The 26,562-nt window shown below is 40.4% G+C and overlaps 1 protein-coding gene across 11 annotated transcripts in view; it reads right to left on the reverse strand.

Annotated features, from left to right (window-relative positions):
* The window catches only part of LOC129699808 (exportin-1), a 67,119-nt gene that overhangs the window by 12,630 nt on the left and 27,927 nt on the right, over positions 1–26,562 (reverse strand). For all 11 annotated transcript variants that reach the window (XM_055639920.1, XM_055639916.1, XM_055639921.1 and 8 more), the window contains 13 exons: positions 26,145–26,326; positions 26,016–26,064; positions 25,810–25,929; positions 25,597–25,725; positions 23,254–23,412; positions 22,132–22,329; positions 21,197–21,335; positions 12,585–12,766; positions 8,950–9,106; positions 7,977–8,140; positions 6,078–6,212; positions 3,079–3,262; positions 655–761 (listed from right to left, as the gene is read on the reverse strand). In XM_055639920.1, the coding sequence (XP_055495895.1) occupies positions 655–761; positions 3,079–3,262; positions 6,078–6,212; positions 7,977–8,140; positions 8,950–9,106; positions 12,585–12,766; positions 21,197–21,335; positions 22,132–22,329; positions 23,254–23,412; positions 25,597–25,725; positions 25,810–25,929; positions 26,016–26,064; positions 26,145–26,326 (1,905 nt within the window). The remainder of the gene's footprint in view (positions 1–654; positions 762–3,078; positions 3,263–6,077; positions 6,213–7,976; positions 8,141–8,949; positions 9,107–12,584; positions 12,767–21,196; positions 21,336–22,131; positions 22,330–23,253; positions 23,413–25,596; positions 25,726–25,809; positions 25,930–26,015; positions 26,065–26,144; positions 26,327–26,562) is intronic.

Below are 26,562 nucleotides of genomic sequence, written 5' to 3' on the forward strand. Positions count from 1 at the left end.
CCTCACTAAAGAGTCTAGAAATAAGGGGCCACTATTGCAAAGGAGGAAACTGTTACACCAGAACAGAATAAAATCTTCAAAGAATGGTGAATCTTAGGAAATCTCTTTTGGTACCCTGTCATTGATTACATTTTAAATCAGAGATTCATATGTTTCTAGATATTCCCGGAATTTAGTAATGTGGGAAAAGGGCAGGTAAGTGGAATTGAGGTAGAACAACTACAAACTGGTTATATCAGAACAGATTTGAGGGCTAATGCCAACAAATATTAATAAATGCATTGTTTGGAGCAAACACATTTTCTCTATAGTATAAACATTTGAAATTAAATGGACCAAGTTATATCCAACCTGTTTGGATGGCATATTAAACAAAGCTTTTCACTGTACCTCAGTACGTGTCAATAACCACCTTAAACCTAAACCCAATCTAAAATCCAAAGTGGTAAACTTTAGAAGCAATAGCAAACTGCCATTTCCAAGTTAGAGGTCATTTTCAGGCAGTAATGGTGAACATGAAAGGACAGAACAAAAGGGGTCTCTACATCTTAGTTAAACACTTAATGTATACAGCATTTGAAAAAAGTCTTCATTTTAAGATTTTCCAGTGCAGACTTTATGATCTTAAAATGCTGCCATTTATTCCTCACTTACCATCTGTGGATCATTGGATCTGCTCACCCAACCGGAAATAAGCTTCAGAGTCTCCCTTTTTACTGTCCGCATACTTCTGATTAAGGGCTGTTTTGTAACCATATCACCTACGGTATAAGAATATTAAAACAGTAGTCCTTGCAGACTCTAGAGTCTGCTTTGCCTTGTACATGGCTGATCAATGTCTTGTCCACTTTGCTGCTTAATCCCAGAAGCTTTTGTTTACAAAAAAAGTCTCATGCTTGAAAATAACAGACCACTGAAATAGAAAATTCTAAACACCCTCTTATTCCAAACCTGCATGACTTGCAGCCATATTTGTCTACCCTTAAACATTGTTAAATCCTAAATAATAACTATACAAGAGAGACAACCCTTTTCCTGGTTCAAAATGCCCAGGTAACTTCCCTACCATATGCTGAGCCTGGACTCCCACTCAACACTTGCTACATGTGGCTGCCAAAGATCATCCTGGTCTGCATCAACTCCCACACACTGCAAATATAATTCATCACCTATCTCATCATCTATAACAAATCTTGGTAAGGGTCATGTTGTTGAGATTCACTTATTTTAGATAAACTGATTTAAAAACTATTTGGTCTACATTAATCGCATGTTACTGAAAATTCTCATGAAGGCAATACCCATCAAGGAGCCCCCCCCCCCCCCCCCATCCAGGTCATACCTATTCTCACTGTTACCATTGGGCAGGAAGCACAGAACCTTGATGTACTACACCATCTGGTTCAAGAACAGTAACAGTATAACAACTATCAGGTTTTTGGAACTATCTTGATAACAGAAAATTAGGACCCACCTCTTGCACTTTCTTTCTAATTATGTATTTGCAGTCCTTTCTGCTCTGGAGTCATGAAATGCATGTATAATTTGTTTGTCTATTCATCCAAATTTATGTGCCTGTGATGTTGCTGCAAGCAAGAATTTTCATCATATTTGCATTTCACTGTACTCATGCATGTGACAACAAACATGAACGAGTCTATCTACCTTTGTGTATGCTGTTTTCGTAAAGAAAATGATATACATTAAATAATGTTTATCTCCTGAAATTCACATGAAGAAACATAAAATAACAGCTTCTCTTGCTATCCAAATTCTCATAGCACTTTAGAAAATGGATACAATAGACAATAGGTGCAGGAGTAGGCCATTCGGCCCTTCGAGCCAGCACCATTCAATGTGATCATCCCCAATCAGTACCCCGTTCCTGCCTTCTCCCCATATCCCCCGACTCCTCTATTTTTAAGAGCCCTATCTAGCTTTCTCTTGAAAGCATCCAGAGAACCTGCCTCCACCGCCCTCCGAGGCAGAGAATTCCACAGACTCATCACTCTCTGAGAAAAAGTGTTTCTTCTCTGTTCTAAATGGCTTACTCCTTATTCTTAAACTGTGGCCCCTGGTTCTGGACTTCCCCAACATCGGGATACAAATGTGTTTAGCAAATCTGAAACATACATTTTGTTATAAAAAACATTTTATACTAAACATTTCCCTCAAATGTTCTTCAATCAGAATTGCAAAAAATCGAAAGGAAAATGTTCGCCTTGTACTGCAGTAAATGTTCAAACTTTACACTTCTAAGATAGAAATTACTGGTTTAGCACACCAGATCTTTCTATTACACCTTGTTTTAATATGCATGTAATACAGAATGTACATGAACACTAAAGAGACTATATCAACTCATGTTATAAATGTCTGAAATCTAGAAGCTCAAGTCATAGCTCATTTGAGGATTTAAAGCATTAAGATATAAAAGAGCATCTATAAAAAGGCCACTTCAGGGGGGTGGAAAATTTAGAACAAATCTGCCACTTGGGAGCCAGGCCTTTTATTAGGTCAAATTAGTTCTGTACGCAAAGGGCGCTAAACAATTGCCTCTCTACAATGGTATTTGACAAATATTAACCATTGGTAAAAGTTAAAGGAATATATAGACCAAAAATCTTTATGGAATCTAATAGAACACACAATCTAACCAATACCACTAAATGGTAGGACAAACTAAAGGGACAAAGTAGTTTCCACCTGCACCCTTTGTTTCTATAAGACGACCAGATATTACGAATCTGACCATATTCTTTTCAGGAATAACTGGTGTTTGTTGGTGCAATAAAAGCAGATCAGATTACGCAACTATCAAAAAAAATTAAATTCTGGAATGTAAAACAACTTGGACAGCAATGCATCTTTCCCAGACGACTTCCATAGAATAGTCGTTGGTGTATCCAACAGTTTTTTCCTTTTTCACAGAATAAATTCAAATGCTCTGATCAGCATTTCAAAAAGCATTGGAACAAAATAAGCAACTTTAAGCTTCATACATGCTACTTGCATTGCAAATCAACTGCTTTTCCTCAAAAACACAGAACATTTTTTGGTAGAAAATATTAGACGAACCATTTGCTTGAATTGCTGCTGAAATATTTTCACTGAGGCACTTGTACACGTTCAACATATCCAGATAGATTCGACCAAGCTGGATGACAAATGGATGACCAACAGCTTTACAGGCCCGAACATTTGTTTTCAGAATACTGCCAAGCTGTTTTACAGTCTCAGGGTCCTTAAGAATGTCAACATTCTATAGTAAAAGGAAAAAAATGAATTAACAGAAGACAAATGTGTATGTATGCAGCATGAAGACTTTCTTCGATTTAAATGAGATCTAATCCTCACGCTCCAATTCTTAAACATTTGGTTTTAAGTTTAAAGATATAGTGCAGAAACAGGCCCTTGGGCCCACCGAGTCCACGACGATCAATGATCCATGCACACTAACAGTATCCTGCACACACTAGGGACAATTTTACCAAGCCAATGAGCCTACAAACCTGTATATATTTGTAATACGGCAGGAAACCAGAGCACTCGGAGAAAACCCACACAGGTCACGGGGAGAATGTTCAAACTCTGTGCTGACAGCACCCATGGTCAGGATCAAACCTGACCCTCTGGCGCTGCAGGGCAGCAACTCTACCGCTTGTTAATGTTGACAAAATAGACAATAGGTGCAGGAGTGGGCCATTTGGCCCTTCAAACCAGCACCGCCAATCACTGCGATCATCCCCAATCAGTACCCCATTCCTGCCTTCTCCCCATATCCCCTGACTCTGCTATCTTTAAGAGCCCTATGTAGCTCTCTCTTGAAAGTATTCAGCGAACCGGCCTCCACCGCTTTCTGAGGCAGAGAATTCCAGACTCACAACTCTGTGTGAAAAAGTGTTTCCTCATCTCTGTTCTAAATGGCTTACCCCTTATTCTTAAACTGTGGCCCCTGGTTCTGGACTCCCCCAATATCTGGAACATGTTTCTTGCCTCTAGCATGAGCAAACCCTTAATAATCATATGTTTCAATAAGACAATGTATTCCATACTACATTATGCTTCAATTGCTTTAATTCTGTGATGAGGACTCCAATTTTTATTGACTACTAGACCAAGTGGTACCCGTCGGGTCCCGACCCCTCAACGCACGGTTGTGGTTGGGGGGGGCGGACTGCGGTGTCACACACGCACACTAACCCCCCCCGATATTATATTAATATTATTAATTTGCTCCTTTTCTCCCATCCCCCAACCTATACACTCACGCATAGCCCCCAACTGAGCAGGTGCGGCTAGAGTGGGAGGGGGCACGAGAGGGGGGCGGAGAGGACAATCCCGTCGAGGGAAGATGTCTATCCCGTTGAGGGAAAAAATGAGTAGAATGTGTGAAAATGGGAAGGCTGTGGTCTAGGTTTGGAAGAAGATACAAATTAAGGAGATTAAAAGAAAGCCGACACAACCCTGGCTCACACAGACATTTAGTATGTTTATAACAAAGGGAAGTGTTTTAGTATAATAGAGATATAGATTTTTGCTGCTTTTATCGAGGAAACATTAGCCAAGTGCTACCAAATACAAATACTCAATTTAGAAACCCAAGCTTGAAACGCAGACAACTATATAATCTGTTCAAACTGTCAAAGTATGCTAATTGCAATGATGTTTTCAGGCGGCTAACATAGCATACACAATATTACGTACTATCCCCAATCATGCTGGTGATTTAAGATCAAGATTCTCTGCCACTTTTGGGGTTTTTTGGGGTTTTTTTTGGTTTTAAAGGGCACCAAGTATTGGACAATCGAGGTATTATATGTTGGCAACAATAAAAGATTTGAATAAATGCAGCAAGATATCAACTGCATTACATAATTTGTTTATTTAAGAATAATCTTACATTAGTTTGTGGTTTAAGAGCAACAAAGCTTTAGGTCCAGATTGTCTTTCATAGATCCTTGCATGCAATGGTGTAGAAGGATCAATTGACATCTTAGCTATGAAGGATTTTTGATTGTTTGGATAAAACTTTGCTTCTACGATTTATCTTCCTTAACAATTTACTCATAATCATGGTTAATCTATATGCATTACTCATTTCAAAGTCTGCATGGAAAACTGAAATTTCTGAAATGCAAGGTACAAACGGAATTGCTCACCCGACAGTACTAACATCAATAGACCAGGCACACATATTAATAATCAGATCATAGAAACAATAGAATTCGATTAGATATGAAGGCAGCTCCAGTGATTTTTTTGAACTAGACTCATGACAACAAACATAGAAAAGTTTGTTTGCTGTTGCTAACATCATGCTGACCAGTTCCCATTTATCTAATTTATTCACTACATCCCTCGAGCATAGCAACACATCATCATAGTGGCAAATATATTTGAATATTCTATCTCATTAAAATGCTGTAAATAAAATCAAAATTCATGACATTTTCCATTTAACAGGTTGATTTTGGTACAATATGAATGAGAAAATTCAATTAATTCCTCTCCTTCCATTTTTATGTTTTCTAATAAGCACAATACATGGTAAAATATTGTGCTGCTGACCAGGAGCTGAATATAGTGTTTAATGCAAAAGGATCAACAGAAATCCAGTCAACGATATTTTTTAATAGGACAAGACCATTTGGCCTATCAAACTCATGCAAGAGCAACCCCATTGTCCCCGCCCCCTAAACTAATTTTCCCTTCAATTCCCCCTATAATCAACCACTAACTGGTGCACGAGTAAATTACAGCAATCAACTGGCCTACCAACACACATCTGTGGGATGAGAGGGGAAACTGGAATACCCAGAGGAAGCCCATGTAGTCAAAGATTGAATGTGCAAACTCCACACACAGATAACACTGGAAGTTAGAATTAAAGATTGCTAGAGCTGTGAAGCAACAGCTTTACCAGCTATGCCACCAATTATGTTGTATAAAATGCTATAAGAACTAATTTACCATACATTAGTCCAATTGCAATGGCTTGAATATATTAAAAACATAAGATTTTTTAATGTAACATTATATACACCTGTAAACCATAACTAAATACCTCTACTTACTTTAGTTGCTTGTTGTATAATACTGTCCCAGACCTGATTCGGTAGCATCATGTATTTTTCTATTAAATGTTCTTGCACTGTCTGATCTGTCTGAGCACCAATCATATAACCAACAGCTTCATAAAAAGTGTGAACCTATTGGTAATAGAAATACATTTACTTTAAGCAAATTCTGCAAAGGTGGTGGAACAAGAAATAAAAGGAGTAATAAAGAATTACATCTTCACTCATACAATGAATGCAGCTTAAACTACTGCGCTCACCATCCAGAATAAAGTAACACACTGGCAGATTGTACACAGTTTTGTACATGCACTCCAAAGATACACGAAGACTGCTGCTTGAACAATCCAACAAAATGCACTGCAGGAACCCATCAAAGCTCATTTAACACCTTCCAAACCTGCAACCTCTATCATCTAAACGAACAAAAGCATCAAACAGATACAGCACCTTGAGGAGTCTGCATCCTGCGGGCATGAACATTGAATTCTACCAATTTTGTTAGCCCGGGCTGTCTCCTCCCATCCCTCAGCCTCCTCCTCCTCCTTTTTTCTCCCCGCCACCCGGCTTGGTCACAGATGACAGTGGGGAAGGTACACAAAAATTGTTGCTGGAGACGAACTCAGTTCATGGTAAGCTGATAGAGAGGATCAAGTCACATGGAATCCACTGAGTTGGCAAGCTGCATTCAAAACCGGCTTGGTCACAGATGACAGTGAGGAAGGTACACAAAAATGCTGGAGAAACTCAGCGGGTGCAGCAGCTGTTTTCCAGTTTCACAACCTCCTCTCTAACTGCCCCCCTCTCTGTGATGACAGTGAGGAAGGGTCTGACAGAGGTCTCTGACCAGCAGTGCTCTGCAAAAATCAGTGCTGCAATCTCATTTGTGATTTTGGACAAAAACATAGGTGGTCCCATTAACAAGTTAGCAGTAGACACAAAAAATGGTAAAATTGCAGATAGGAAGGTTGTCAAACGATATAGCAAATGGAGATCAGTTAAAATTTTGGGAAAACAAATGGCGGATGGAGTTTAATCCGAGCAAATGTGAGGTGTTGCACTTTAAGTGGTCAAATACAAAAAGTACAAGAAATGGCAAGGTCAACAGGAGCATGCACAGAGGGTTCTTCGAATACAAGTCCATTGCTCCCTGAAAGAGGTAATGCAAATGGATAGGGAGGCAGAACTGGTGTATAATATACTTGCCTTTAGGGTGCTGAGTATGAAGTCGAGAATGCAGAGTCAGGGTGCTGGGCATGAAAGTCAGGAACTCGTATTTCGGCTGTATATCACACTTGCCTTCATCGGCAGGGCATTGATTATAAACAATAGCAACTCATATTGCAGCTGTGCTTTGTAGAGGGTGAAGTGATTCACCAGCACTTTATGTGAATTGTAGATTAGGTACAAGGAGAGATTGGACACTTGGATTGAGTATTTTTACGAAGGAAGCCAACGGACAATTTGATAGTAGTATGTAAAATGATGATGTCTTTTTATGAGGTTGCATATAAGCTTTTTTTTTTTATTTTAAATAAATAGTCAGTCTGCCCACCTCCCCACACCCCAGGATGGAAATGTCAAATACTAGAGGGTGTAGTTTTAGGATGAGGCGAGAGAAGTTCAAAGAAAATTTACAAGTTTTTGTTTTACACCAGAGGGTAGCAAGTGCCCAAAATGGATTTCCAGGGAAGGTGGTGGAAACAGATACAATAGCTCTGTTATTCACATTTAGACAGACCTGAACAGTCAGAAGAGGGGAAAATTGAGTTTGTGCAGGTAGATTTAATTAGATTTGATTGACATAATGGCCAAGCCAGACATCTTAGGTCTGTAGTAGTTCTGCAGTACAGTTCCACATTTTATGTGCTTACAGGGGAAACTCAGAGTTCTTACCTGTTGTGGTTGAAGATCACAAATTATTGTATTTATATTATTCAGAATCTCATCGATGAATGGCATTACTTCTCCAACTTGCACCTGAACAAAGTGTCGACGACATTTTTGAGCAATTTTAATGAAAGTATCACATGCCATATCTTGAACTCCATCATGAGTTTCTATGGTCAAATAATAACATTTGTAATAATTATACAGTTAACAAATGTAATGTTACGTTTGGTCAAAGTTACAGAAATGTCAGAAAGGGGCCAAGAAAGCCAATTACATTTCAGAGATTAACTATCGTACTCATTTGGCATAAATGTAGGAAAAACGATGCTACAAGTATTTTGAGGGGCATGGATAGTCGAGTTTCAAGTTCTACTCTTAGGTGAAATAAAACATTACATAGGCTCATGCTAATGCATGCATGGAAGTGCCACAATGGATTTTTCTACTGTTGGGAAATAGTTTATTCCTGCAGTGCAAGTGAATGTCTATTGTCACATTCTTACTGTTGCTGTTTAAAATTACATATTTACCTGTAAGTGGCTCTACTTCAAATGAATTTTTATTATTGCCTGAATATAAGATTAATCATAAACTACACATTTTAAATCAGCAATAATTTTAAATATTGTGAAAATAGATCTCAATATTAGTAATATATTAGTAAATAACTTATTTTTATAAATAAAAATAATGAAACAACATTATCAATCACAATTTTTTGTGGGATTTTCACAATAATCATTTCCAAGCCTGTAACTGAAAAGCATGATGTTGCAGCACACCAAGAATGGTCAAATGGACAATAGGATATTTTGAATTTTTATATAGGATCTTATATATTATTAAACAGTAGGTAAAAAGAAGTTTAACAGGCCGAATAAATCAGTTGTGCTTTTGACCTCCAATTAAAAATCAAACTCCTAACTCTAATTTTAATTAAAAATATGCACGTCTCCCCTTTGAAATACAAACTTACCATGCATAAATTCAAACAGTTTGTTAACCACTGTTTTTAAAAACTTCCAGTGAGCTCTCAAGAAACGTGGGTACTGTCCCACAATATACATGATATTTGATGCAATAATGGCTTTGTTGTCTTTCCCCCTCTTCTGTTCACACAGTCCCAAAAGATCCTAGTTAAAACAATACATACATTAGAATTCAAACTTGATCAGGAATTTCAGAAAAGGTTGTGAATGGTAAACACCCTGAAATAGTGACAATTGTTAAACATGCCTTATTTTTGTTTTATTTCAAATACCGGTGGTGTAGCTTTGGGCGGCACGGTGGGCAGCAGTAGTGCTGCTGCCTTACAGTGCCAGAGACCCAGGCTCAATCCTGATTACAGGTACATCCTCCCCGTGACCACGTGGGTTTTCTCTGAGTGCTCCGGTTTCCTCCCACACTCCAAAGGCGTACAGGTTTGTAGATTACTTGGCCCCAGTAAAATTGTAAATTGTCCCTAGTGTGTGGGATAGCGCTAATGTACAGGCATTGCTGGTCGGCACAAAATTTGGAGGGCTGAAGGGCCTGTTTTCGCTCTATCTCTAATTATGCAGCATATAATATTTTTCATTTGTAAAAGTCCGATGTGATCATGCCAATCACATTTTAATTTGTCTTTACTTCTCACTAATCACCAAGTGTGTTTTTTTTAAATGTATTCAAAGTATTAAAAAATTATCCTGAAAATAATTAGCTTAGAAGTAAGTGGTTCACTGAAGGAAAGCACTGGTGAGAAATTGAAAGTTTATTTTGTATTTCAAATTGCTTTTAATTGTCTGAACGATATTAAATCACGGCATATTTCACAGGAGACTAGCACTTGGGTTACTGCATTCAAGAAAGCCATCAGGGTTAATCCCAGCTCTCAGTCTAAAGCTGGAGAGGTCACAGCACATTAAATACTTTTTAAAGGCAATGTCTCAGTCCACCATAGCTTCAGATATAAAATTTGAAACCCCACCCTCATTAGGATGGATCTTTCTCAAATCCGTTCTCATTTTAATTGCAATTATGTTAAGTGTCTCCCTGTTCCACCTGGTCAATATTGCACACATTACCCTTTGAAACCAGTGGGGTTTTTAATAATTTTGACCTTAACAAATGATCAGAACATCAAATACCAACAGTACAAACTGGATACAAAATTCACATGGTGATATACATGTTGATTACAACCTTCAGTTAACTCATGATGTAAAAAAGATGCGGTTCAGTTAATCAGTTACAACTGCTATTTCATAAATCTATGGTGAGAGTTATTTGTTGAATCTATATCATTACAAATGAGGATCTTTACTGAACCACAATCAGCCAAGTTTATGGAGTTGAAAGGGTCAAAGAACTATGTACCTGCACTTTTGATAATCATCTTCTCTATCTGCGATACCACCCACTTTAGTGTCATTTGCAAACTTACTAATCATGCCTTGTACATTCTCACCCAAATCACGGGTATCATTTTAAAAGTTTTGGCCTTTTTTAGCATACTTGGGAAATTAGAACGGCATAAGGGGGGGGCATGAGATAGCTCTGGCCGATAATATTAAGGAGAATCAGAATATTATAACTATATTAAGGATAAAAGGGCAACTAGAGACATAATAGGGCCTCTCAGAACCTAAAGTAGTCATCTATGTGTGCAGCCACAGAAGGGCAAAGTCCTCAATAAATATTGTCTGTTTTTACTGCAAATAAAGTAATGAAGACGAAGGAACTTGGGAAAGTTAATGGCAACCCCTCAAGAACAGTCTGTATTACAGGTGAAGAAGTGCTGGATGTCCCAAGATGTATGAAGGTGAATAAAGCTCCCTGGCCTGATTGGGCACATCAAAAGACTGAGAAGCTGGAGAAGAAATTGCAAGGTTCATGTTTTAGGTGTACGAACCATTGACAGACATGGGTGAGATACATGAAGACTGCAGGGCGGCTAATGTTGTGTTCTATTTAAGAAGCGCTACAAATAAAACCTGGGAATTAAACACCACTAAGCCTAACATCAGTGGTCGGAATGTTACTGGATGGACAGGACGTACATGCATTTAGAAGGACAGGGGTTGATTATGGATTGTCAGCATGGTTTTAAGTGGACAAGGTTGTTTTTTTGACTGGAGGCCTACAACCAGTGGTATGCCTCATGAATTCAGACTTGGTCCAGTGCTGTTTGTCACCTATATCGACAATTTGGATGATAACGTATAAGTTATGATTAGTAAATTTGTAGATTACACTAACCAGTGGTATTGTAGATCGTGAAGATGGATATCAAGAATTAGTGGGATGTTGATCAGCAAGGTAATAGCTGACGGAGTTTAATTCAGATAAGCACTTGCATTTTGTGATCCCTGGGTAGTGTTTAGTATAGTGTAAACACATCTCGGACTACATACAGTTCCCTGAAAATGGCGTTACGCATAGAAAGGATGGTAAAAAAGGTTTTCGGATCAGTCTGGGAATTGAGTACAGAAGTTGGGACATTACGGAGAATTGTGTTCAATTTTGGTCACCCAGCTATTGGAAAGATGTTGTCAAGTTGAAGAGTGCAGAGAAAGTTAACAAGAATATTACCAGGACTTGAGGCTTTTGGTATAGGGAGGTGAACAGCTGTATGCTCAGGTATACAGAGGCAAAGCAGGTGTATAAAATCATGAGGGGAACAGATGGAGTGAACATGCACCTTTTCCCCCGTGGTAGGAGAATCAGGAACGAGGCGGCATTGGATTAAGGCGAGGGGGGAAAATAAGAAACCTGGATAGATGAATAAGATGTTCAAAAAGGAACTGCAGATGCTGGACGATCGAAGGTACACAAAATTGCTGGAGAAACTCAGCAGGTGCAGCAGCATCTATGGAGCGAAGAAAATAGGCGACGTTTCGGGCCGAAACCCTTCTTCAGACTGATGGGGGGTGGGAGGGGAGAAGGAAGGAAAAAGGGGAGGAGGAGGAGCCCGAGGGCGGGGGGATGGGAGGAGACAGCTCGAGGGTTAAGGAAGGGGAGGAGACAGCAAGGGCTAGCAAAATTGGGAGAATTCAACATTCATGCCATCAGGATGCAAGCTGCCCAGGCGGAATATGAGGTGCTGTTCCTCCAATTTCCGGTGTTGCTCACTCTGGCAATGGAGGAGACCCAGGACAGAGAGGTCGGATTGGGAATGGGAGGGGGAGTTGAAGTGCTGAGCCACCGGGAGTTCAGGTAGGTTATTGCGGACTGAGCGGAGGTGTTCAGCGAAACGATCACCCAACCGCCACTTAGTCTCCCCGATGTAAATCAGCTGACATCTAGAGCAGCGGTAGATGAGATTTCGTTGTAAATGCATTTCGTTGTAAATGTATTTCGTTGTCTCTGTACTGTACACTGACAATGACAATTAAAATTGAATCTGAATCTGAAGGTTGGAGGAGATACAGGTGCTAAGATACCTGGATAAGAAAAGTTTAGAGGGATACAGGGCAAGTGCAGGCAAATGGGAATAGCTTGGTCAGGGTATCTTAATCGGCATAGACAAGTTCGATTAAAAGGCCAGTTTTCATGCTGTATGACTTTATGAAGTGCAAAAATTATTAGGAATATCAGTTATGAAGTCATATCAGCAATTGTCAATTCACTTACTTTGATAACCGTTACCAGAAATCTCTTCTCATCTTCCTCGTGCATAGCGCCACTAATGGAACCAATAGCCCAACAGAGGGTGTTCAGATTTTTCCATGACCACTCAGTACCATTCACCTGGTTGTGAAGCTTGTCTGTCATAATGCGCTCAGTATCAGCATAATCCAAATGAGTAAGGTACACTAAAAGAAAAAAAAAAATCAACAACATACCAATTTAATTATATATTGATATCATTTAACTTCGAATTCTCCATTTCCACATCTAATATTTTAATAATAATTTACAGGAACAATAGTTCACCCAGCCCCTTTAGGGGTTTTAATAAGAATAAGAACCACAAATAAGAATAAACCTGAAAGCACTCTGTCCAAAAAGGTAACATCCTTCCAATGGTAGAAATCACCTCTGTGCTCAGTACTATTCTATCCAGAGGTTTCCACTGCCATATGTCATATACTTTACACACTTATATTATGCTCCCCCAGATATGAAGACCAACTTTCTAGCAGTCTTCTATACATGAAATGGCCAGATAAATGACAGATAGAGAATTTGATCCAAACAATTTCGAGGTGCTGTTTGGGAGGTCGAATGTAAGGGGAGAATTTACAATTAATGCCATGACCCTTAACAACATGGATGCGCAGAGGGATCTTGGGGCCCAGGTCCAAAACTCCCTGAAAGTGGCAACACAATGGTAATGCGGTAATGAAGGCATTTACTGCCTATCGTCCGATTGGCTTTAAAGAACTGATGGTGAACAATTAATGTAGTAAAGGTACTCCCATGATGTTGGATTTCGACATATTATTTCAGTATTTTAAATCACTGCCAAAGAAACAACCATGATACATTTCCACGTGTGGGTAAAGAAGCGGTTCTTAACCTGGGGATCGTTTGGGTTTTTTCCAGGGGTCATGAAGTGGTCATAAATAACATATCAATTTGTTGAGCCCATGTTTAGGAACCTAACAAAGGTACATAACACACACAGTATTTTGCTTGCGTATGTATGTATACGCACACGAACGGTGTGTGTTGTAAACCATGTCTGCCAAGAAGCGCACGTCTAGTGAAACATTTCTCAAGTCGGCTTCACAAGCATTGTTCAAAAATCCGTGGTGAAGCCGCAATGTGTTATCTGTGCCAATGTTTTAAGTCACGAGAGCATGAAGCCCAGCAAACTGAAGATCCATTTGGAGTCTTGTCACAGGGACCTGGCAGGGAAGGGCGTGGACTATTTCAAACGAAAAAGCCGCACTCAAGGGTTCCTGCATCGATTCGACGGGTCACTGCGCTCGTCAAAATGAAGCAGCGCTGGAGGCTTCATAGCAGATTGCTTATCGAACACTAAGAAACCTCACACCATCGGTGAAGAGAGTATCAAACCATGGTCGAAGCAGCGAAGTTGGTACTGGGGGAACAGCAGTCTAACAAGTTCAGGCAGATTTCCCTTTCGAATGACAGTCAAAAGTCGAATCTCGGATATGAGTAATGATATTCTGCTGCAAGTAGTGAGCGTTGTGAAACGCAGTCCAATGTATTCACTGCAACTGGACGAGTCAACAGATGTTGCCTCATGTTCCCAACTGCTAGTCTACGTTTGGTACCTCGACAGAGAAGCCATGAAGGAGTATCTGTTCTCGGAGCCATTGTCCACTACCACTCAGGGAGAAGATGTGTTCAGAATGGTGGAAGCTTTCCTCATCAAACATGAGCTTGGCTGGGAACGCCTTGTCGGGGTGTTTACAGATGGGGCACCTTCCATGGTTAGATGCAGATCCAGCTTCAAAACCTTTGAGAACGATGTCGCTCCCCATGTCGCTTTCACCCACCGCATGATGCATCAGGATTTTCTCTCCTGGTCTTCGAGAAGTGCTTTCACATGTGGTGAAGATTATGAACCATATCTGAGGGAGCGCAACAAATGCAAGAATCTTCAAAGGGATGTGTGAAGAAATGGATGCCAATTTCACTGTTCTGATATTCCACAAAGAGGTGTGCTTGCTTTCGCGTGGTAAAGTTCTCAATTGTGTGATTCAACTTAGAGGAAATAGCGCTGTTCTTGGAGAGAGGGTGTACCAAGAAGGAGAATCAGCTTCATGAACAGACGCAGGATGAACTGTTCATGATGAAGGTTGCTTACTTGGTCGACTTCTTCGCCGAGGTGAATTCCTTGAACCTGTCACTTTAAGGAAACCTCCCAATGCTACACATGGCTTGTGACAAAGTGGAGGAACCGTTCAGGAGGAACCTTTACCAAAGAAGAGTCCAGGACAGTGACACGACTATCTTCCCTGAGATGACGACTCTCCTGGATGCTACGCCAGATGAATGCCACTTCCACGAGGAGATCTCAACCCACCTTCTGGCAATTAGTGAAGCCATCAAACGTTACTTCCCCGGACTGGATGACAGCTCTCGTGATCAGTGGATAGTCCGACCCTTTTCTGTTGAAGACGGTGCCATCAGCGATACTGACGTGGCTGCGAAGGTTGAATCTTACCGAATTCGTGTAGATGCACAGCTCAAAAGCGACTTAATGGAACAAGAGCTCGCCATGTTTTGGCTGAAAGTGAAGGACTGTCCTGTTCTTTCGAAGAGGGCCCTGACCCTATTGGTCCAGCCCCCCTCAACCTATCGCTGTGAGTAACTCTGAAAACGAAGGCGTGAAATAGGCTTGTGATCGACGCTGATATGAGGTGCTGCCTGTCGAGCATTCGTCCTCGTTTTGATTGCCTGATGGCTGCGAAGCAATTTCAGCCATCCCATTGACCGAGTATTGGCAGGCATGTTTTATTAAATCAGGATTATTTTTTTTTTTTCAATTTTTGTTTCGGGGGTCACGGTACTGACCAAGAATGTCTGATAGTCAATAGTCAATTTAATTGTCATTTGGACCCCTTGAGGTCCAAACGAAATGCCGTTTCTGCAGCCATACATTACAAACAAATAGACCCCAGACACAACATAATTTACATTTTACATAAACATCCATCACATTGCTGTGATGGAAGGCCAAAAAAAACTTCTCTCCACTGCACTCTCCCCCCCCCCCCCCGATGACAGAGTCAAAGTCAAAGCCCCCGGCTGGCGATGGTGATTGTCCCGCGGCCATTAAAGCCACGCCGGGTGGTGCGAGGTCGCACACCGGGTCTTGATGTTGGAGCCCCCGGCGTGCGCTCGCAGAGTCCCGCGGCCATTCCAAGCCGCGCGGGGCAGTGATGTTAGGCCCCGCTCCAGGAGCTCTTCGACCCCGCAACTCGGGCGGGAGAAGTCGCCGTTGCAGGAGCCCTGAAAAGCGGTCTCCCTCCAGGGACCCGCGGGCTCCCGGTGCCGCCATCCGCAGACCCGCAGTTGCAGCCTCTGCAGCATCAGCAGCAGCAGCAGCAGCAGCAGCGCTCCACCACCGCTCCACCCGCTCTGGACTCGGCCAGCTCCGCGACGGTGAGGTGAGTCGGCACCAGAGTCCCCGGCTTCTTCTGTTGGAGGCCGCTCCTCATTGCAGCCCCAACGACAACGGAGACCCGACAAGAAAAGGTCGGGTCTCCAGTGCAGGGAGAGATTTAAAAGTTACCCCCTCCCTCCCCCTCCCACCCCACCCCCACACACACACCCCAACAAAAAATAACAAAAAATACATATAAACATAGACAAAAAATAATAAAAACGCGGACGGGCTGCAGAGGCCGCTGCTGACGAGAGTCGCGCCGCCTAGCCGTGGGGCCAAAAAAGTTAAAAACCACTGGGGTAAAGTGTCATATACACATGGATTTTTTCCACATGGTAGCCAGCCATTTATATTTCTAGGGAGTGCTGAAGAGTTGCTGCAGTAAATTTTGTAGATGATTCTTAGTTGCTATACATGGTTACTATGGCTTCTAAGCAATAGTGGAAGTGAAATGACATGTTTAGGATGCAAGATCAGGTGGAAATCTCACATCCCACTCCTGTTTTGTAGACAGTCAAAAGGTTTTGAGAACCAATATAGTAGGATTTACATCCTTCAACCCACTCTTATGATTGGTCCAGTTATGTTCTGGTCAATCTCAACATCTCCATGCAATATGAGAGAGAAAAGGCAATGCCGCTGAACTGAACTGCAATATCATCTCATGATGGAGATGCCATCAGTCCAGAACTTTAGCAGTACAAAGAGCTTCTTAGTATTGAACACTATGCCCAAATATTGCTCAGGTCTTATTGTATATAACAATAAACCACAAACAAGCTACAGACAATGTTGAATAATGAACTATCAAAAGAAAACATTCCAACTTCTGTCAGAGAAAATATAATGGAAAAGGCATCTGTAGAAAAACTGACTTCAAGGCCATTGTGCACTGGATAAGACTGCAGTTAATGAAAAGCTTGCACTTATCTGGCTCTGTCCCTTTTCCCAATTTTATCTCAATTTCAGCAGATAAGCCAGGAATAAGTTTCCAGCAAAAGCCCATGAACTCCAAACACCCTGGCTATACAAAAGGTAGACAAAAAATGCCGGAGAAACTCAGCGGGTGAGGCAGTATCTATGGAGAGAAGGAATAGGCGATGTTTCAGGTCTATCTAAAATTAGAGAAATCAATGTTCATACCGCTGGAGCGTAAACTACCCAAGCAAAATACGAGGCGCTGTTCCTCCAATTTGCGCTGTGCCTCCTTCTGGCAATGAAGGCGGCCCAGGAAAGAAAGGTCACATTGGGAATGGGGGGGGGGGGGGGGGGGGGGTGGAGGAGTTGAATTGCTGAGCAACCGGGCGATCAGGTTGGTTGACATGGACTGAGCGGAGGTGTTCAGCGAAGCAATCGCTGAGCTTGCGCGTGGTCTCGCCGATGTAGGGAAGTTGACAATTAGAACAGCGGATGCAGCAGATGAGGTTGGAGGAGGTGCAGGTGAACATCTGCCTCACCTGGAAAGACTGATCTGGGTCCTTGGACTTCTGTCTCCGCCCTCCTTCCTTTCCTCCTCCCCCCCCCCCCCCCCCCCCCCCCCCATCAGTCTGAAGATGAGTCTCGACCCGAAACGTTGTCTATTCTGTTTCTTCATTGGTTCTGCCTCACCTGCTGAGTTTCTCCAGCATTTTTGTCTACCTTCGATTGTCAGCCTCTGCAGCTTTCTTAACCACCCCAGCTATACAGTATCGTCTCCCATTCTGCTGCTTGCCAGGATCCCATTGCATTCACTCAGTTTCTGTTTTGGTCACGTGTGCTGACAAAACCATTTCCAATGGTACCAACCAATGTAAACTTGTAAACAGGACAAGTATAATATGGGGGAAAAAGTGAATTTCCCCACCCTAAATAATAGGTGCCTCTTGTCCTTTCCTTCTACTCCTCAGCTTTCCCATTTAAAGCATTAATGTTATTTCCAACACCACACTACACCAGACACCTCACTCTTCCCTGTAAGCATTCAAACAGGACACTTTCCTGCACAAGACTTAATCCATCTCTATCAACACAAGGATCCCATGTACCAGCCCATACAATTGAGAGTGTGACATCGGTTTACCTCTTCCCTCATTGCAGGTGAAAAAATGAATGTTGTCTTTATTGATATTGATGATATTATGTTTTGTCTCACAGTGTGGCCTCAACAACGGGGAAATTAAAATGGGCAGATTGATGAGCCCATTGCAGAATTTCCATTCAGTGTGCAAAAATGATGCCACTCCTTCAATTGCGGAAAATTGTCCCTTGGAATGCTTGCAGGGGAGAGGGAGTTTTCTGATGTAGTTTGGCATTAGAAATTACATTAATGCTTTGAATGGGAAGGCTGAGAGGTAGAAGGAAAGGATAACAGCCTATTGTTTATAATGGAAAGAGGAGTGAGAAACAGAATGGGAAATTTTGAGAGCACTTTTTAATTCAAAATTTAATTAGCCTTTTCGAACATCATCAGCTTTTGGAGCTCATCACATCAGAAATGAATAAATTAAAACAGTGGTTTGATGTCAAAAAATTGTCTCTAAATTTAAGCAAAAGAAAGATTATGCTATTTGGAAAAAATAAAACAAACCCTCAAGCACAATTGAAAATAGATAACATAAGTACAGAAAGAGTATATGAAAATCACTTGGTGTGATCTTAGACCACAAAATCTGCTGGAAACCACATCAAACCACGTCAAAGCAAAACTGGCAAAGTCTATAGCAATATTGGGAAAATCAAGACACATTCTGGACCACAAATTCATTCATATTGCCATATCTGATTTACTGTGTGGAGATATGGGGTAACACCTACAAAACCAACCTACAGCCGTTATGCACATTACAAAAAAGAGCAATAAGAATTTTCAATAATGTTGGATATCTTGAACATATCAATTTATTATTCTTAAAGTCACATACACTGAAGTTCACCGATCTGGTTAAAATTAAGACTGCACAAATCATGTACAAGAAATGTACAAAAACAGTTTATGGAAAGACAGGGTGGGTATAATTTGAGAGGGGAACATGATAAAAAAAAATTCAGTCAGAACAACTCTTAAAAGTATGTGCATAGCAATCCGTGGGGCGAATTTGTGGAATGTTCTGGAACAGGAGATAAAACTTAGCACAAACATAATTCAGTTTAAAAAGATGTACAAAAACATTTTTAAATGATATTGGGATGATATAGGTGATTGTGAGTGGGATATTTGTTATACTGATTGTATTGGGAAGGGTGATTATAGGGTGATGGGTAGTATATATGACTAGGAGATACTGTATAGTACATGAGAGTTTCTTTTTCTCTCTTTTTTGTATGGCTTTGTAAATATTTGATTAATGTATACATGGAAATAATTTGGTGGACATATAGCTGCTGGTGTACATATAGCTGCTAAATTTGTATAAGAAAATTATAAGCAGTTGAAAAAGGGGTGGGAATTAATAAGCTTTGGCTTCTTCCTGCTCCTTTTCGGACATATGATTTCATTTATTTATATTTCTTTATGACACTTTATAAATATTTTTGTTTTGTTTTTGTATGCTGTTTCACACTTGCTTTTTAGGGTTATTTTTATTCTTTTATTATGTTTGAAATAAAAAATTAAATACAAATAATAAAAAATAAAGAATGGCACCTTACAGGCTTCAGGTATGATTGCATTTAATAATTACAGCTAACTGGATATTTTAGGGTTGCACTTCACACTTCCTGCAGTTAAGATTTGATTCAATTTCTCTTTTGGCTGCTCAAATTTTGTCTCCTCAAAATTCTACCTCCACTCACTCGCTGTCACTGCCATCTTTCAACTATCATCACCAATATCACCTCACTTTCTCAGTCTCCTCAGCACTAACCTCCAATTTGGTTCTCTGCCCAACCTTCTTACTGTGCAATTTAAAATATCCAAAATTCATAACTTTTGTCAATTCTGGTGAATGGTCATCAACATGAAATGTTAAATCTATTCCACTAACCCCAGACTAGCTGAGTATTCCCAGCTTTTATATTATAAGATATTACCAGAGCTACGGTTTTAAAATGTCTCCTCAATAAAAAAAATTTGATCCGCAGGATGCGGTAACTGAATCAAGGTATTCAAATAAATCAGTCATAATAAATGTATTCTTTGCATGACAATAATTGTTAGACAAATCATGTCATTATTCTATTTCCAACTTCAGTATCAAAGTAAGTAACCCAAGGAATAATTTCCCAAATAAGCTTTAAAAAATACATTACTCACAAAAAAAAAAATCACACCTGTCGCATATTTCACCATTTAATTCATTCGGTGCTTGCAAGAGACCATATATTTAAAGGATCTATTTATATATTATTGAAAATTGAGCAAACTCACTAACATAAATCACTAAACAGATTTATATCTTATCCTACATGGAGCAGGCATGATAATCACCTCCAGAAAAAAAGTATTGGCCATGGGTCCAGGAGGCCAGTCAGGCCTCCCCAGTGGGAGTTCAGGGGGCTCCTGCATTTTCCATAAATTGAAAGTGATTCCCAAGCTTTCTGCTGGTAGTTTACATAACAGAAGCTTAGAATTTTTCTAACACATAACCAGTAAAATAACCCCCAAAAGATATATATTTCATGAAATAAATGACTGCTAACTGCTAAAAAAAAAAAAAAATTAAATAAAAAAATAAAAATAAAAATCGTAACAATTTTTTTTTTAACCTGAAATGACTCTTTGCCTAGCACTGTGTGCAAACAGCACAGAAATAGTGATTTTGGCTGCAGCTATCTTGTTTCAGAAAGGGATTATGGATCATGTCATCAGCAGCAAAACCAGACACTGATCAAATCAGCAATACTGAAAGTTTCAGAAGGGGAAGCTGGTCGGTGATTGGCCGCAACGCCCTTCGGAGACTGTGTCTGATTGGTCACCGAGTGCCCGGCGCATTATGTGATTGGACACAATGCCCTTGTGGCAGCGGCTGATTGGACGGCAGGAGATGGATTTGTTGATTGGTCTGGAATTTTAAGGGAAGCTGGTCGGTGATTGAATGCAACCCTCTTAGAGACAGCGGTTGATTGGCCGCCAAATAATCGGGCACAGAAAATTGAATAATTGGGAAACAAAAAAAACAGAATTCCGATTTAAATCGGAAGAATATCATGCCTGGTGGAGAAGGAAAGAAAAAAATCTTACCAAGCGTTTCCCTCATATTTTTATACAAGTTGATGGAATCTGTATCTTTCATAAACTCTCGCACAACCTCTCCTTGGTCATTTTCCACCACTAATACCTCTTCCGGCTTGGCCATACGACTGACCATTAGAAGACGAACCTTTGAGAAAGAAATGTCAATACTTACAACGTGCTCGATATTGAAATTAAAGTAACCACTATGCTCATCAATCACATAGAACAATCTGTAGATCAAACAGTATTGCTGATTTGATCAGTGTCTGGTTTTGCTGCTGATGACCTGATCCATAATCCATGTCAGGTTTTCCACACCACCACCTTGTGGCATGCGGGCCACAAGGTCTCATTATCTCCAGTGGCGTATATGTCCTCGGACGTTGTGCCCTTTTAAAGTTCACAATCAGCTCCTTAGTTTTTATGACATCCAAGAGATGCCACCAGAGTGCCAGATCAGCCACCTCCTCCCGGTAGGCCTTCTCATTGTTATCGGAGATCAAGCCCACCACCACAGTGTCATCAGCAAACTTGATTATAGAGTTGGAGCTGAACCTGGCCACACAGTCATATGTGTACAGGGGTACAGTATGGGGCTGAGGACACAACCCTGGGGTGATCCTGTATTCACGGTGAGGGTGTTCGATTTCTGGTACATCATGGGTCTGGTATTTCTTCCCATCTTGACTACCAGGGCAAGGCAGCAACTCTACTGCTGCGCCACCACAGACTTTATCCATAGGACGTAGATCAACTGTGAGTGTTGTCCATGCGTTAAAAAGCTAGGGAAACAATGTAACCTGAACCAAAGGAATTATAGATACATAAAAAATATTCTAAACATCTCTTCACAGAAAACCACCTAAGCACGTTTATTTTTCTGCTCGTCTTAACATCTTAAAAGCAGCCCAAAAACAGCGAAAAAACTATTTAATGCCCACCTTGGATAATACTGGCAAATAAAGTTGTCTTCTTGGAGGCACATCAAAATGCTGACTTCCAGAAAGCACAGGTGCTGCAGGTGTTGAGAAGGGACTTTCCCTATAGAGCTCAGAAGACAAATGATTCCAATACTCCAAACAAATTTTGAAAATTTCAGTTTCTTCCACTTCAGAGACCAGCAGCATGTAATGAAGAGCCTGCAAATTCATAGATTTATCCCAAGTCATTTTTTTCTCGGCTTAGCACATGTACAATGGTAAAATAACATTAATATTTTCAGTTAATTAACACACATATGCTTCAAATCTGTTCCAAAATGTAGATATCAAAGGCAGTGTCATGCAATAGTATATCCTCCACTTGCCTGTACAAATGCATTGCTAATAAGGTCAAGATATTATGTTCCTATAAAAGCACAAAAGTCTTCCAGTAACCTAAATCAATATTCACCATGAAAAAAGAGCCCAAATGATATTCAATATCCTAAATATTTGTAGTAACAAGGAACTACAGATGCTGGTTAGCCAAAGACAGACAAAATGCTGGAGTAACCAGCATGTTTCAGGTCAGGTAGAATCTCTAGAGAAAACAAATAGGCGACGTTTTGGGTCAGGCTGATTGTGTTGGGGGACAGAAAGAAAAGAGGACGCAAGCAGGTCAAAACATGGCCGATAAAAAAACAGACGAGGGTTTTATATATAGACGGATTATTGGACAAAGGCCAGATTAAAAAAAACAGGTGTGAGCCCAAAAGGATAAAGAGTTGGGAATTGTTGAAGCTGGAGGAGGAAGGAATGTAGGTAGGGGAGGGGGGGGGGGGGGGGGGGGGGGGAAGACGGCATTTGTAGAAGTTATCCAAAAATGAATAATTCAACGCTCATACCGTTGGGTTATAAGCTCCTCAAGTGGAATATGAGGTTCTATTCCTCCAGTTTGCATGTGGCCTCACTCTGGCAATATATGAGAGGTGCACACAAACTCATTGGAACTTCCACCACTGAAAGGGATGATGCAGTGGTTCAAGGCAAAAGTTTACCACCATATTCTGGATACAGGACATAAATGACAGGCTCACTGGTGAATCTTTAAATGTAGATATCAAAACAAATTAACATTCTTACCTCCATAAGAGTTTCTCTTAAATTCAATCTTTTTTCAACGAGCTGTCCATGTTCTTTTAAGAAAGTACAAAGAAATAGACTCAAGTTCTGGATGAAGTTCTGCTCATCATCCTTGCCGTTTGCATATGCCATTCGTATATTGGTATTTAAGGGAAGCATCTATAATAGTAAAAATAGACATGTCTACCACCTCTGGTCAAAATTTATTCTATACAATAGCTACATCAAAAACTCAAAATTCATTAGTTATATTCAGTGTATAAAATTGGAAAATTAAACACTCAAATTGGTTTTCATACTGGAATAAAGTAATGTAATCTTACCAAAGATGTCAAAACATGTATATGTATAAAAAAAGGCAGTAAGGCATAAAGTAATTGAGGAATTTCTACACTGGCACAATATACTACTCTATACTACTCACTAGCACAAGAGACTGCAGTTGTAGTAATATGGAGCCAAAAACAAACTCAAGGAAAGTGAGACAGCTGAGGTTTGAGTAGCGTCCCTGCATCAGAACTGATACCGTTGAGGGGAGGTGGCCAGTACAAAAAGGAGAGAGGTAGGAGAACGACATGGGCTGGCAGGTGATAGGTGAGGTGGCAAACAAAAGATAGAGCCAAATGGGAGAGGGTGGGTTGGAGACAATGGTTGATGAATGATAGGTAGAGACCAATAAAGAGAGTGACAAAGGGAGCACGTGGCACGGAGACGATAGGCAAAGTCAGAAGAGGGGGGTAGAGACAGAGAGTGTAACGTAATATGTGGAGGCATAAGACGCTGCAGTACAGATGGTGAGAAGTGAAATCAGATAAGGGAGGCATGATGCGCAGATGGAACCAGTTGATGGAGGGAATAGCAAACAAAGTGCATGGCTGACAGGCAGATAGAATCACGAGAGGAACAAAATTGAATAATTGGGAAGGGGTAGTGGGAGAACCTCGATGAGAGAAAGAACTACAGAGTGTACAATGATACTCAAAACAGGAAAAAAATCAACATTCATACCATTGGGTTGTAGTCTAAGCAGACAAAATATAAGGTGTTGTACTTCTAGCTTGCGTTTGACTTCAACCTGACAGTGGAAAAAGCCGAAGACACTCGGGTTGGTGCGGGAATAGGAAGAGATGACCAGTTAAAGCAGCATACAACTGGCAGCTCAAGTTAGCCATTGTGGACAGCGTGCAAATGTTTTGCTAAACGATCGCCATCTATTCTTGGTCTTTCCCATGTACAGGAAACCACATGGAGAGCAACAAGTGTAGTAGATAAGGTTGAAGATGCATTGTGATTTTTGCACGACCTGAAAGAGTTTAGATCTCTGATGACAGTGACAGAGGAAAATTAAAACAAACATGATCCCAAAGGAAGATACGGCTTCCTGGCTTATCTCAATCATCCCTTTATACTGGCCTTCTTCCCTCCCACTCTTCAGTTCTGATGGAGTCGTGACCAGAAATCTCAACAATTTCACCCCCCGCCCCACCACAAATGCTGCCTGACCTGCAAAGCTCTTCCAACAGTTTACTTTTTGTTCAATTTCCCAAGGGGTCTAGACTAGACGTGTAGAAACCTACCCACGGCTGCCAGGGAAAGTACAAGGGGATGGGGGGGTGGTTGGCTGGCATGGGATGAGCAGACTAAGGAGTGGTTCCTATGCAAAGCAGAAATGGTCATGGTAGAGGTGGGTTGGAAGAGAATATGTGACTGAGATCCTGTTGGAGCTGTCAGAAGCAGTGATGGATGAAGTGCCAAATGTAATATCAGATAATTCATGGGTTGCACATGGGTCCTGATCCTGAGAAATGCCTGTAAACTGAATATTTGCACCAAGATGCAAATTATTTCAATGAGGTTTAATTCACATAAACATTGTCTTCCCCTGTGGAATGTACAATGGTGCAGAATCAGAATGTCCCATATCCAAAGACAATTTTTGATGTCTTTAAAAGTGTCGATGAATGTTATAATGTTTGATATAGATTTGCCTTGTCAAGTTTCCAAAGCAAATTTCTTCAGTACCACTGTGTACAGGGAGTGTTCGTAAAGGCAATGTATCTGTTTGATTGCTGCAGGGAGATTACTTGTTATTCAAAAACTTGGCTTTTGAATTAACCAGTCGCTATCCCAATTCAATTATTCCTCATGTTTGCATTTCTGTAACTAACTTTCCTGTCTTGAAAAATACTTTAAAAATTACTGGGAGAGTTTGCGGTCAGGTCACCCATAACCCGGGGGGGCCCTGTACATGCAAAATGATGCATTATACAAGTGACCTTCAGAGATTTATAGAGAATGTAGCATTAGATTAACTACTTTCACAAAGGATCAAATTTAAAATACCTGCTTCAGCTGTATCATTGTTAGGGTGAAGAGAGTAACAAACTGTTCTTCATACTGGCTAACGCTTACTCCAGCTATCTCTGTCAGGCACTTCAGAGTAACATTTCTGAACATGGGTACATTGAGAAACTAAAAAGAGAGAAATATATTAGCTATGGCCAATTTCTCATCTGAAAAATTCTGCGTATCCTGATTCCGTGAAGATGTACATACTTTATATACTAGCGTGCTAATTAGTTTAGTTTCAAAGATATATCCAAGCGGAATCCAGTTTAAGAACCTCAGCAATGTTTCTAAGGTTGCTTGAACAAGAGGTGCATTTTGAGAGTTTTCCTGCAAGCAAACAAAAAAAGTTATGAAATCTGAATTAAAATGAAAATGGGCATGGTTAATAACAAAAAGTTAAAAATATTGTTTACCATGACAAATTGGCACAGCTGGAATATTTGAGAGAATTCATTGCACATGCTATAAAGAAACAAGAAATCACTGATCAAGCACCTGGAATCATTTTTTTAATTGAATAAAATGTAATTTCCGAGATATACCTGTCCTTTAGATGTTTTGCTTTAACTTGGGTCATTTGCCCACTGGAGAAATCAAACACTTCCTCACTCAATAATTTGAGAATAATCATGTTGTTCTGACATAGGCTCTCGCTGGTTCTGCTTGCTCCGACGATGTCACTGATGAATGTAGGCCAGTGTTTTGGCCATTCCTGTTTGAGTATCTGTAAATATCACAAATAACAAATATTGTCCAAAATTATATTTACATTTGCCAACATCTAAGGCAGTAATGAGTATTTTGAGACCAGTGGCCAGGATGAGCATTCATAAGATTCACCTCAACCCCTACACATTAATAACTCTCATCAAGGTGCTGATTAGCTAAAAGTTCAAATACTTAACCAATAAAGCTATGCAAAATTTAGAATAACTGTAAATGATTCACTTCTGCTGGGAT

This window comes from Leucoraja erinacea, chromosome 8, assembly GCF_028641065.1.
Source record: "Leucoraja erinacea ecotype New England chromosome 8, Leri_hhj_1, whole genome shotgun sequence".
Lineage (NCBI taxonomy): Eukaryota > Metazoa > Chordata > Chondrichthyes > Rajiformes > Rajidae > Leucoraja > Leucoraja erinaceus.